General features: G+C 39.2%; 1 protein-coding gene across 1 annotated transcript in view; it reads left to right on the top strand.

The window, feature by feature from the left end:
• Positions 1–8,540: 8,540 nt before the first annotated feature.
• The window catches only part of LOC124798256 (protein misato), an 80,734-nt gene continuing 77,185 nt past the window's right edge, over positions 8,541–12,089 (top strand). The window contains exon 1 of the mRNA XM_047261575.1: positions 8,541–8,675. Coding sequence (XP_047117531.1) covers positions 8,595–8,675 — 81 coding nt within the window. The 5' untranslated portion in view covers positions 8,541–8,594. The remainder of the gene's footprint in view (positions 8,676–12,089) is intronic.

Here is a 12,089-nt window from a genome sequence, read left to right as displayed (position 1 = left end):
TAATGTCACATACCTGCACAAACTTACCAACAAACTGTCGGATCCTAATAAGCAGTGGTTAGCACAGTGGAATCGCATTCGAGAGGATGACGGTTCAAACTCGGGTCCGCCCATCAAGATTTAGGTTTTCCTTGATTTCTCTAAATCGTTCCAGGCAAATGCTGGGATGGTCCCTTTGAAAGAGCACTGCCGATTTTCTTCCCATCCTTGAAACAATCCGAGCTTGTGCTCCATCTCTAATGACCTCGATGTCGACGAGACGTGAAACCCAATCTTCCTTCCTTTTTCCTCCCTGATATGCAGAATCAGTGATTTATTTCGTTCCAAAGATGAACAAACACGCTATTTGCAGGTGACCATAATGTTTCGACTCGTCAGTGTAAAACTTGAAGACTATAGTATGCAGATTGGAGAAGTGAGTTGGAGAGCAGACATTCCATTATGGGATTAGTTTTAGATCAATGATAGGACTTACAGCCTGGCCTTGTAAAAGACAGAAAACAGCAGTCATGAGAACTGTAGAAGCTGAGTCTACTGCTCTGTCACGCACAATTCAAGAAGCATTGTGGCTCAGGTTCTAATAAGTGATATAGAGCTTGATATCAATACGGAACCCACCAAGACATTCTATGACAACAAGGCAGTTATAAACTTAGCCAAAAATAATGTTACTAGTGCCTGAGCCAAACGCATCCAATAAAAGCACAATTTTATAAGGGATCACATAGAGTAAGAGAATACTGAAGTAGACTATTTATGCATAGAAGAGATGTTGGCTTACCTGCTAACCAAACCCTTGAACGAGGTGAAATTTCGGAAGATAGTGAGACAATATGGTTTGACTTGTGAAAGTTACCTCCGAAATATCAGTTCAAAGGTGGAAGGAGGGTTTGTTGGGGATACATGAACAATGTAGTCATGTGTGAATGAGTGTCTGGCAAAGTGTATTGCATGGAGCACAATAGGCCTTTATGACTGTGCTTTGCATACTCTGTCGCATTACCTTAAACACAGATGGTAATGTGCTGTTCTGTGTAAATATGGATGCTAAAATATAGCTTGCTTTATTCCTGCATTTTTCGTTATCAGAATTAATTATTTCATTGCGCAATTTCCAGCAGGTACAACCAACTGACTGCACATCCAGACGATAGGGCTAAAACATCGTTTATTATGCCTATAGGTGTGTACAACTATAACTGTCTTTCTTTTAGAGTCCAGAACACATCAGCAACATCCCAATGATGATTGCTACTGTCCTCAGAGGATTAACACCCACTCTGTGTCTGGTTTATCTTTTCAGCCAAGACATGCAACAACATGCTGAAAGACTACGAGACATATTTGAAAGACTGTACAGTGCAAATCTTTCCCTATCCATGTCAAAATGTCGTTTTTCTGTACCTGAAGTAGAATGCACTGGGATGACTAAAGGCATGGGATACAAGTCGTTAGAAGTCCTTTGCAGAAATAGTGAGTCATACTGCCTCTGTAGCCGTCCATAATTGCGAAAATGTTGCTGGGGCGCACGATTTTGTGCACAAACTAACCTCTCGATTATGTCCTCTAAATGTTCGACAGAATTCATGATGGGCAATCTGGGTGGCAGAACCATTTGCTTGAATTGTCCAGTATACTCTTCAAACCAGCGACGAACAACTGTGATCAAGTGACATGGGGATTTATCATCCATAAAAATTCCATCGTTGTTTTGGAACATGAAGGGCACGAATTGCTGTAGATGGTCTCAAAGTAGCCGAACATAATCATTTCCAGTCGATGATTGGTTCATTCCATGCAAACATAACCCACACCATTATGGAGCCACCAGCTGCATGCACAGTGCCTTGTCGACAACTTGGGTCTGTGCTTCGTGGGGTAAGTGCCACATTTGGACCCTACCATCAGCTCTTACGAACTGAAATCGAATCTCATCTTACCAGGCCACGGTTTTTCAGTCGTTTGGCGTCTAACCAATATGGATAAGAACCTAGGATAGGCACTGCAGCTGATGTCGTGCTGTGAGCAAGGGCACTCGCGTCGGTCGTTGCTGTCATGACCCATTAACGCCAAACTTCGTGCACTGTCCTCCTAATGGAAAGGTTTGTCATACATCCCACACTGATATCTACGATTTTTTCACAGTGTTGCTTATCTGTTACCACTGATAACTCTATGCAGAAGCTGGTGCTCTCGGTTGTTCATCAAAGGCCACCAGACACTGCGTTGTCAGTGGTGAGAAGTAATGCCTCAAATTTGGTATTCTCAGCATACTCTTGACATTGTGGATAGTGGAATATTGAACTCCCTACAATTTCCGAAATGGGATGTCACAGGCGTCTAGCTCCAGCTACTACTTCGCCTTCAGTGCCTGTTAATTTCCGAACGTATAGCCATAGCCAGTCGGAAACTTTTACACATGAATCACCTGAGTACAAATGACAGCTCTGGCCATGCACTATCTTTTTATACTTTGCGTACGTGATACTACCGCCATCTATATACAGGTTGTTACAAAAGGGTACGGCCAAACTTTTAGGAAACATTCCTCACACACAAAGAAAGAAAATATGTTATGTGGACATGTGTCTGGAAACGCTTACTTTCCATGTTAGAGCTCATTTTATTACTTCTCTTCAAATCACATTAATCATGGAATGGAAACACACAGCAACAGAACGCACCAGCGTGACTCCAAACACTTTGTTATAGGAAAAGTTCAAAATGTCCTCCGTTAACGAGGATACATGCATCCACCCTCCGTCGCATGGAATCCCTGATGCGCTGATGCAGCCCTGGAGAATGGCATATTGTATCACAGCCGTCCACAATACGAGCACCAAGAGTCTCTACATTTGGTACCGGGATTGCGTAGATAAGAACTTTCAAGTGCCCCCATAAATGAAAGTCAAGAGGGTTGAGGTCAGGAGAGCGTGGAGGCCATAGAACTGGTCCACCTCTACCAATCCATCGGTCACCGAATCTGTTGTTGAGAAGCGTACGAACACTTCGACTGAAATGTGCAGGAGCTCCATAGTGCATGAACCACATGTTGTGTCGTACTTGTAAAGGCACATGTTCTAGCAGCACAGGTAGAGTATTCCGTATGAAATCATGATAGCGTGCTCCATTGAGCGTAGGTGGACGAAACTAAAATGAGCTCTAACATGGAAATTAAGCGTTTCCGGACACATGTCCACATAACATCTTTTCTTTATTTGTGTGTGAGGAATGTTTCCTGAAAGTTTGGCCGTACCTTTTTGTAACACCCTGTATATCGCTATCTGATGAGTTTTGTCGCCTCTGTGTATTTGGGACATACAATAAACGCAATTGGAGTCCAACCTAGCATAAAACTAGTAGAAGCCGTGAAGAACTATCCAGAACCGACTAATGTGAAAGAACTGCAAGCATTCGTAGCCTCTGTGAATTACCGACGATTCATTGAAGGGTATGCCAATATAGCACGACTGATGACTTAGCTACTAAAAAAAAAAGGAGCAATTTTCTCTTGGAGTTCCGAATGATGCCAAGAAATGTAAACACTGAAAACAGCTTTGATAACGACTGCCTTATTCTCCTACCCAGACTTCTCAAACCCTTCATCTTAGCTACTGACGCTAGCTATTTCGCGTCAGATTGATATTATCATAAGAAATCAATTTAGAATAGAATCCAATTTCATTCACTTCACTCTGAAGAGAGCCAAATGCAATTACTCGAGAATGGAAAAGCAATTATGTGCACTTGTCTATGGCTCAAACTACAGCCAACGTTTCTTAGTTGGCCAAAAATTCATTGCAGTAAATTCATTGCACACTGAAGTAGCTGCTCAACCTGGAAGTCCCCAGCAGTAGATTAACCTGTGGATCTTACTTTTAAGTGAGTACTAATTCAGTGCAGGGCACTGACCTGCAAAACTACACAGCCATGTGGATGGCTTAAGTAGGAAAGTCAGAGTATGTTTCAGAATCAGCAGGGAAGAGGAATATTAAATGCCCATGAGGCTAACATGCAGTGACAGTCCTGAAAAAAAGATCCTAAATTCGGGGTTCTTGATGGAATACTATAAAAGAGCGCTGCTAAAGAAAAACATATCGTTGTACCTGAAGTCTATGGGAAAAAATGTTAAAAGAGTGCCATGGTAGTCCATTGGCAGGACACAGTGGCAAAAGAAGAACTAAACTCCGAATGGCACAAATCTATTGGTGGCCAAACTGGAAAGCTGAAGCTTATGCTTACATTTCATGTTGTGATGCATGCAGTAAGCAGAATGATGCGATCAAAACCAAAGCATTTCTGCAAAAACTCCGAGAAACAAGCACACTTTCTGAACGAGTGAGTCTTGATATTGTAGGTCCACTTCCAAAAACAAAAGATGGAAATCATTATATCTTGAACATTCTGGATCATTTCTCAAGAAACTTAATAATGATACCAATCCTAGAGTGCTGAGACTATGGTGCAAGTGTTGCTTAATGAGTGTATTTTGAAATATGACCCTCCTACTTCTATAATTAGTGACGAAGGTTCCAATTTTACTTCCAACTAACTACAGAAAATGTGCAGGTTATTGAATGCTGACGAGTTAAGGACTACGCCAGCTCATCCAGAGTGGAATGGCCAGGTGGAAAGAGTTCATCAAACTCTCATTAGAATTATAAATCACTATTTCGACAGTAAGCACGATTCGTTGGATGCCCACAAACCATACATACTCAGAGCTTACAACATGAAGGCCCACACCAGCGGGGAACTCAGAGCATACAGAATCGTCTATGGTAGACGAATGACAACACTACTTTCCTTCAGAACACTAGAAAGAGACAGTAGCATGAACATATCTTCTGCTAGTCACTAAACTTCCCTGACATGAACATTACTGGGGATATCTGGGACGTCTTGCAATGTGCTGTTCAGAAGAGATCTCCACTCCCTCGTACTCTTACGGATTTATGGACAGCCCTGCAGGATTCATGGTATCAATTCCATCCAGCACTAGATGAGACACTAGTCGAGTCCATACCACATAATGTTGCGGCACTTCTGCGTGCTTACAGTGGCCCTACACAATATTAGGCAGGTGTACCAGTTCCTTTGGCTCTTTAGTGTACATTGAATCCCCACAAACAATAATTTGCTTCTCTCTGTCTGACAGATGGCACAACAGAGAATCCAACTTTTTAAAAAATAGCTGAATATTATCCATTGGGGACCTACAGCTACAATTATAAAACTACCATTATTAAGTTTAAGCTCACACGCACATGCTTCTATATGTTGCTCTACACAAAATTTTTTAATTTCAAAACTTTTCACACTATGATAATTTTTTAAAAAATATGACAACTCCTCTCTCCATTGTGTCTCTACTTACATATGCTGAAATCTTATATCTACCTACATATGTCTTTTCCATATATATAGCAATATGATAGTCGGACGACATAGTACATCTATTCCACCCCAGTTTCTAATTCTTCTAAACAGACAAGAAGCTCATCTACTTTGATGTTTAATCCTCTAATATTCTGATGCACTGTACTCCAGTGAGTTTCAGTGCCCGCAGTCCACCAGCCAATTACCCTTCCCTTTCCTAATGAGATGCAGGGAATTCCATGTGACGTCCCACATACCAGTAGTATCAGCAGGAACCAAAACTATGCCTGACAAAGTAACTCCCCGAAGCAGCTGATCAGACTCTATATTGACCCTCCTGACAGAGCTGTTCAGTTGGGGCTGATCATACTGCATGAAAGCAGGAACCAAGCCAACACTTGTATGGTCGTTCCAGTTGCTATTTTTACCAGGTCACACTCAATATTGTAGCCCTGATCCCTATCAATAATGTTTTCTTCTCCATGCACTATCACAAGGCGATCCTGCTTTGAAAAACTCTTGCACAATGATCCTACATCCTCTATCTCTAGGTTAAGATATGCACTGAACTTGAAAAAACTTGTGACCTAGTTCCTGTCACCTAATTTTTCCTGTAAGATCTGGCCCACACCTCTTCCATGGCTACTCCCTAATAATAGAACTTTTTTTGAAACAGCTGGTTTCCTGGTGAAAGTCTGTTGAGTGTTAACTACACTTACATCTACCTGAGCCTCTTGCTTAGTTAACTGAGGTAGCAAGGCAAATCTATTGTTTGTGCCAATTATAAAACTGTCAGAGACTGTTCTATTTCTGTGGCCCCTGTTCCTTGCTGCCACTTTCCACTTGTCTTCACCTTTCTCCACCCTTAACCTCATCCGTTCCTCCCTAGCACTATCGAGTTCAGCCTTAAGGACTCTCATCTGCCCTTCCTGTTATGCTATTTTTCTACCCCTTGAACACACTCTGCAGTACCATGGAAGAGACTCATTTACCTCCCCAATTCCCATGCCCCTACATTCCCCCCCCCCCCCCCCCCAGTGTAACCAGCTGCATAGAACCCCAGAACTGACTTACCTACTGCAGTTCAAATATTTGTTGCTCATGGTTATTTACAATATTTTTAGAAAAGATTTCTAGAAAATAACAATAATATTCTATTAACTACAAATCACAAGAGTCACTAAAGTTTTGTGGAACTCTAATATAAGTGCCTACTATTAATACAGTAACACAATGCAATTAAAATAACTTTAAAACTCGAACTTGTACACCTGAAAAATTAGGCCTTCAATTCAAATTAAGTTTCAAGGTGAATTTCCAAAAAAAGAGAAAGCTTATCGTAAAAATAGGAGAATAAGTATTCATCATTTAAAGTATCAGAATTTCATTTTTATTTGATTAATGTAAGGTAAGAATTTGATTAACATAAGGTTCACTCTAGGTTAGCAGCTGAAAACTTTTCTCATATTGTAGTAATATGAGCCCTAATGCTGGTGTCTTGAGGTGTAGCAGCCTTGTTCCTAGGTAGGATTGATTACTTTTGTTTCAGGCCAAGCTGTCTTTAGTAATAAGTTAGAATTGAACACTAGAATTTATCCTAATATCCAGATGAACGGCGCTGGAATGTACAGCAGTATTTCAGCATTAATGTCTAGTGTGGAATGTTCTGAACACACAATTTTTTTATTGCATTCACTAGAACAACTCTTAATGGCTCTTCAAACTTGTTTAAATAAACAAAGATAAGCCATGCAACGTAATTACTGATAGAATATAATATAGTACATTTATGTATAATTGAAATACTTTACCTTAGTATTACTTGTGGATATGTTTTTCAGCAGGTCATGAAATTTAAGGTATAAACTCTTGTTATAATGAAGATGTGGATCCAACCGAATATGATTGAACAGTATGACATAATAGAACCAGCTGCCTTTGTCACAACTCTAATCAGCCAATTATGTGGCTTCATTGACTCTCCTAGGAACCTAAGTGATATGGAGATGAACTACTTGGCATGTTCCCAGTTTTTGTATATAGCTTTAACCTCTTGTGTCTCTAATTCATGAAGTTTTCCTTTTGCACTCTTATAGGTGCCCGCATTCATGAATACTGCATTCGCACATTCCCTTTGCTGTTGTTAGCAGCAGAATGTAAGCCACTATATTTTACAAACGTCACTTGTGTAGGTTTCTCGGTTGATACTTTGTATTTTTTCAATGAAGCAGCTCTTAGAACTTTAGCCATGTCTGATGTTCAAATTCTAAATACTCTGAATAATTATGTACTGTAAATACTACATAATTATGTTTGCTATCCTTAAGTGACCTCTTTTCATTTGATGGCTCACTGTACTGATCTTGCTGCTGTCGTTTAAAGTTGTGTTCGTAATCGAAAGTGTTGTGACGATTTCTTATCTAGCTGCAAAAGTCTCTTGTGGCTTTTCACACAACACAGTATCGCTGTTTCTGTGGATGAACATCTGAAACATGCAACAGCAAATTTTTTATTTATTTGTACCCATTCCCGCATTGTCAGCATTCAAACTGAAACGATGTATTCATGTTGAGTAGATAACATAACAGAACGCAATGAGGAAATGCTACTGGCATAGTTTTCTTTATTTGCTACAAGCACGAGCAATTGTAAACGCATCAATGCGAAAACTTTGAACGACTGCAATATCTTATCCGTAAAGGGTATAGCGATAGCCATAGCAGGCACGTTTGCCATCGCTTCGTACACTGTAGCAGTGCAGTTCTCACCGCTAGCGTTCGGTATGCATCTGCAGAGCGTCACCTGTCGCTAACGTCAAGAAATTTGTCAAGGACATCCGTTATGTACCGATTTTCCTGTGCCTATTAATAAGGTTTATCATTGTTGGTTCTCCAATTCTGATATTGTATTTAGACTTTTTGTATTAGGGGTGGTATCTGATAATTTCACTTTCTTCTTTTGATCCCGAACTAAGAAATATGGTGTTGTGTGGGTTCTATCTAGTATGTACATACCACCATTTAAAGTTTACAACGCCTTCCATTCCGGTCCGCTCCGTTGACGTCCAGTGTGAATCGACCTTTATTGTATACAGTTTCGATAGGTTACAGAATGGTGTGTAAATTATATGTGAGCTGAGCAAAGAAAGACTTTGACGTTGAGTTGCATGTTGATGGGGGGAGTGTTTGTTTGAAGTGCGAATTTTAAAATTCAGCATGACATCTGGAAAGGAAATATTGACAATACAGCTAGGTCATTATGCGAATTTTGTGGGTAGTCATTGGTGGAATATACAGGTACTTTCTATCAAATGAAAGAAAGAACAATGTTTTATAAAGTGGTATGCTGATCATAGGAGATCAATATTTGTTTTGGAAGTCATTATAATCTGAGTCCAGTTCGCCATCAGTCGAGACCGTTGGTATATGTAGTTACAATACTTGGATTATGACGTGCGTTTCTTCGTAATTTAAAAAAAAAAAAAAACCTCTTAAATAATAAAAGATATTGCAACAGAACACATTAAAATTATTATGCCCTGGTCCCAACGAATGTCATGAAAATTCCAACCCTCTGTCCATAAGCTTTGATAGCTTCAAAAGTAAAACTGGAAGTTGTGGTTTTACTATATGACTGATGCACACCTAGATTTTTGTTGTTGTTGTTGTTGTTGTCTTCAGGCCAGAGACTGGTTTGATGCAGCTCTCCATGCTACAACTATCCTGTGCAAGCTTCTTCATCTCCCAGTACCTACTGCAACCTACATCTTTCAGAATCCGTTTAGTGTATTCATCTCTTGGTCTCCCCCTACGATTTTTTACCCTCCACACTGCCCTCCAAACGTATTTCTATGCCCATAAGGCAGACTGAATTATTCACTTTTCCTCCACTCGCCTAGGAGAAGTTAGCCCTATTACTTTTCCTCAGCCACTCCAATTAAAAATGTTCCCTGCATACTCCATGGAATTTGACGTTATTGTCTATGTATGGCAGCACTAGCTCTTTAGAGAAATTTCTAACCATAGGTTGCAAATAAGGAGAGAGTCATGTTAATTTGGATAAGTTGATAGCCAAGTGCTTAACTCAGGTGCACTTACTGTCGCATTATTGCTGTTGCTTCATAGTTAGCATAGTCAGGAACAACTATCTTATTCGAAGACGAAGATGGTGTTTCAATATTTCTTGCTACATATTTTAAATATCTGCCCCAGTTTATTTTTTCATAATGCCTGAGCTGCAAAACATTGTTACATTGAGAATACAGCCAACAATTACTGTCTTTTGTAAGGCTTAAGATGTCAAAAATATAGGCCTAGTCATGACGGAACACAATGACAAAAAGTATTCTATTGTGTTCTGTGACTCCCAAGCCCGCCAGTTATGTGGATTCCCAAATTCTCTTTCCGAAATTAAGATGTAATGACATGCCACAGAAATTTACTTACACAAAAGATTAAATTGACATACTGCACTACAGGAAAACAACTTAAACTTTGAGTGGGGAACCATAAATTAAGAAATCACACTAGGTGTTGTTCTGAGCCCATTCCTCTGTGAAAATCACACAGCCAAGCTTCCGATTATTTAAAAAGATTCTCCACAAATAATGTTTTCAAATGTCATAAACATATTTACCAAGGGACCAAATACAGCCATACCAAAACACAATCAGAGGATAACCATATCCACTTAGACCTGCTTTACTGTAAACAGTTCACAAAAAATGTATATCTGTGCAGTTTAAAACTAGAAAAATTAGCCTGTCAAACAACGGAAAGTCCAGGATGGAGTGATAAGCAAGTTGGGGTGGCAGTCATTAAAACAAAATTTCCATCACCAACTTTCTCCTCTGAAGGTAAAAATATTGTACTGTTACCAGTCTACAAAGGGAGAAATGATGTAATGGAAATAAGAGAAGTAGTATCTTGTACAGAAAAAGTTAGGTGTTAATTTCTCCCATGTGGTCTTGGATAGTGGAATGGTAGAGAAACAGTCTGAAAGTGCTTAGAAGACCCATCTGCTAGGCACTTAATTGTGAATTGCAGAGTAGATGTAGAAACTGTGAAAAATTCCTTTGTGGTTCAGCTGGATACCAAGCAAAGCTTGTGTCAATACACATAAAATAGCCAAAAAGCTTAGTTTTATGTGTTTTGCACTAAAAAGTGTTGAATTGAAGATGTGGGTTCTAGTTTATTTATATAATTTCTCTTCCAGCTGTTTTATGCTAGTGTTGTAGGCTGCTGATTCTGGTGCAAAATGTGTCAAGAAGTTCCCATAGCACATAATTTTTTTTAAAAAATTGGGTATCCTCACAAATTAAATAAAAATTTAATATTTTATCTAATAAGAACCCTTACAAATTATCTAGATTCAAGCACTGAAGATCCTTGGTAGTTGCTTGACAAGTAGCTATGTTTGCTGTAATCAAGCATTAGTTATGACTGTTGTTCCATGATAAATATACTAGTTCTGTAGATATCAAGATTGCACTATATTCCAAGGAAAATTACTTCATGATTGACATTTCAGCGAGTCGAGCAGTACGTGCCAGCTGGCATCTAATCGTAGCTCTTTCTTGAGTGCCACATGTTCACTGTGTAGGTACATGCAGAACCTTTTGAAGCATGGTTGGCTACACCCTGGAAACATTTCCCTCCCACCCCTTCAACCGAGCAGTCATAAAGTAAATTTGAGTACAAGAGGTAAAAAACAGGGACACGTTGAAACAGTTGCAGTTTTTCAAAGTAGCAGCTTTCTTTCTAATTTTGCTGTCTTAAACGTGACCTGAGTAAGCACTTGTAGCAGATCAGTATAGTAAATTTTAATTTATCTGGCAAGCTGTCATTGTTTGATAGCTAGTGAGAATTATGTATCAGAGTGTTTTCTGTGGAATGGAGAATATGCTGTCAAGGTTCCCTCAAGATTTAGTCATTGGCCAGTTATTCTATCACTGTATATCTGTTTCACATTTGTAACCACCACTTGTATGTTGATGATATCTGGTTGTTTCTAAGTGCCAGCTCTAAGAATATTGTTACCTCTTACAGTATCAAGATTAACCCAAAACTTTGGCCTCAAACTGGTCCATAAGAAATCACATGTGTATGTATATACATATATATATGTGTTTTTCTTTAGGTTTTTTTTTTTTTTTTTTTTTTTTTTTTTTTTTTTTTTTTTTTTTTTTTTGCCCCCCCTCAGGATGAACATCTAAATTAGGTTGCAAACTGCCAATTGCAACGCCATGGATGAAATATCTGTCTTTCCTGTAGTGTGAGTTCCATACTTAGAAAAATATTTATATCTGAAATAAAAGATAAAATCTAGTCCAGAATCTCCACCATTTTGATGAAGTACAATACAGCACAAATAGGGAAAATTCCAGGTGACTCAAGCTTGCTTTGAATGTGTGTGTACGATATGTTTGTCTTCTTATGCTCAGTTACACCTGGGTAAGCAACACAGTTCTCATAAATTCTGTGCTGAGAGTTTCACTGGACTCCCTAGCACTTTCCATTCCATAACTGCAGCACAAGATCTGTTTTGTCTATTGTCTTATAACTACTGATGCATAACTCTGAATCCTTCTCTTAGTTACACATATACAGAGCTAATTGATGGATGCAAATTAAAGCCACCTGACAGTTGAGCTCGTGGTGCGTCAAACAACAGGCAGGATATTTAACTTTTAACTTTACAAACAGTTTGTT

The sequence above is a fragment of the Schistocerca piceifrons genome, chromosome 5 (genome assembly GCF_021461385.2).
Source record: "Schistocerca piceifrons isolate TAMUIC-IGC-003096 chromosome 5, iqSchPice1.1, whole genome shotgun sequence".
NCBI lineage: Eukaryota > Metazoa > Arthropoda > Insecta > Orthoptera > Acrididae > Schistocerca > Schistocerca piceifrons.
The sequence above is the reverse complement of the archived record's forward strand: the minus strand, read 5'-3'. Positions and strand labels throughout refer to the sequence as shown.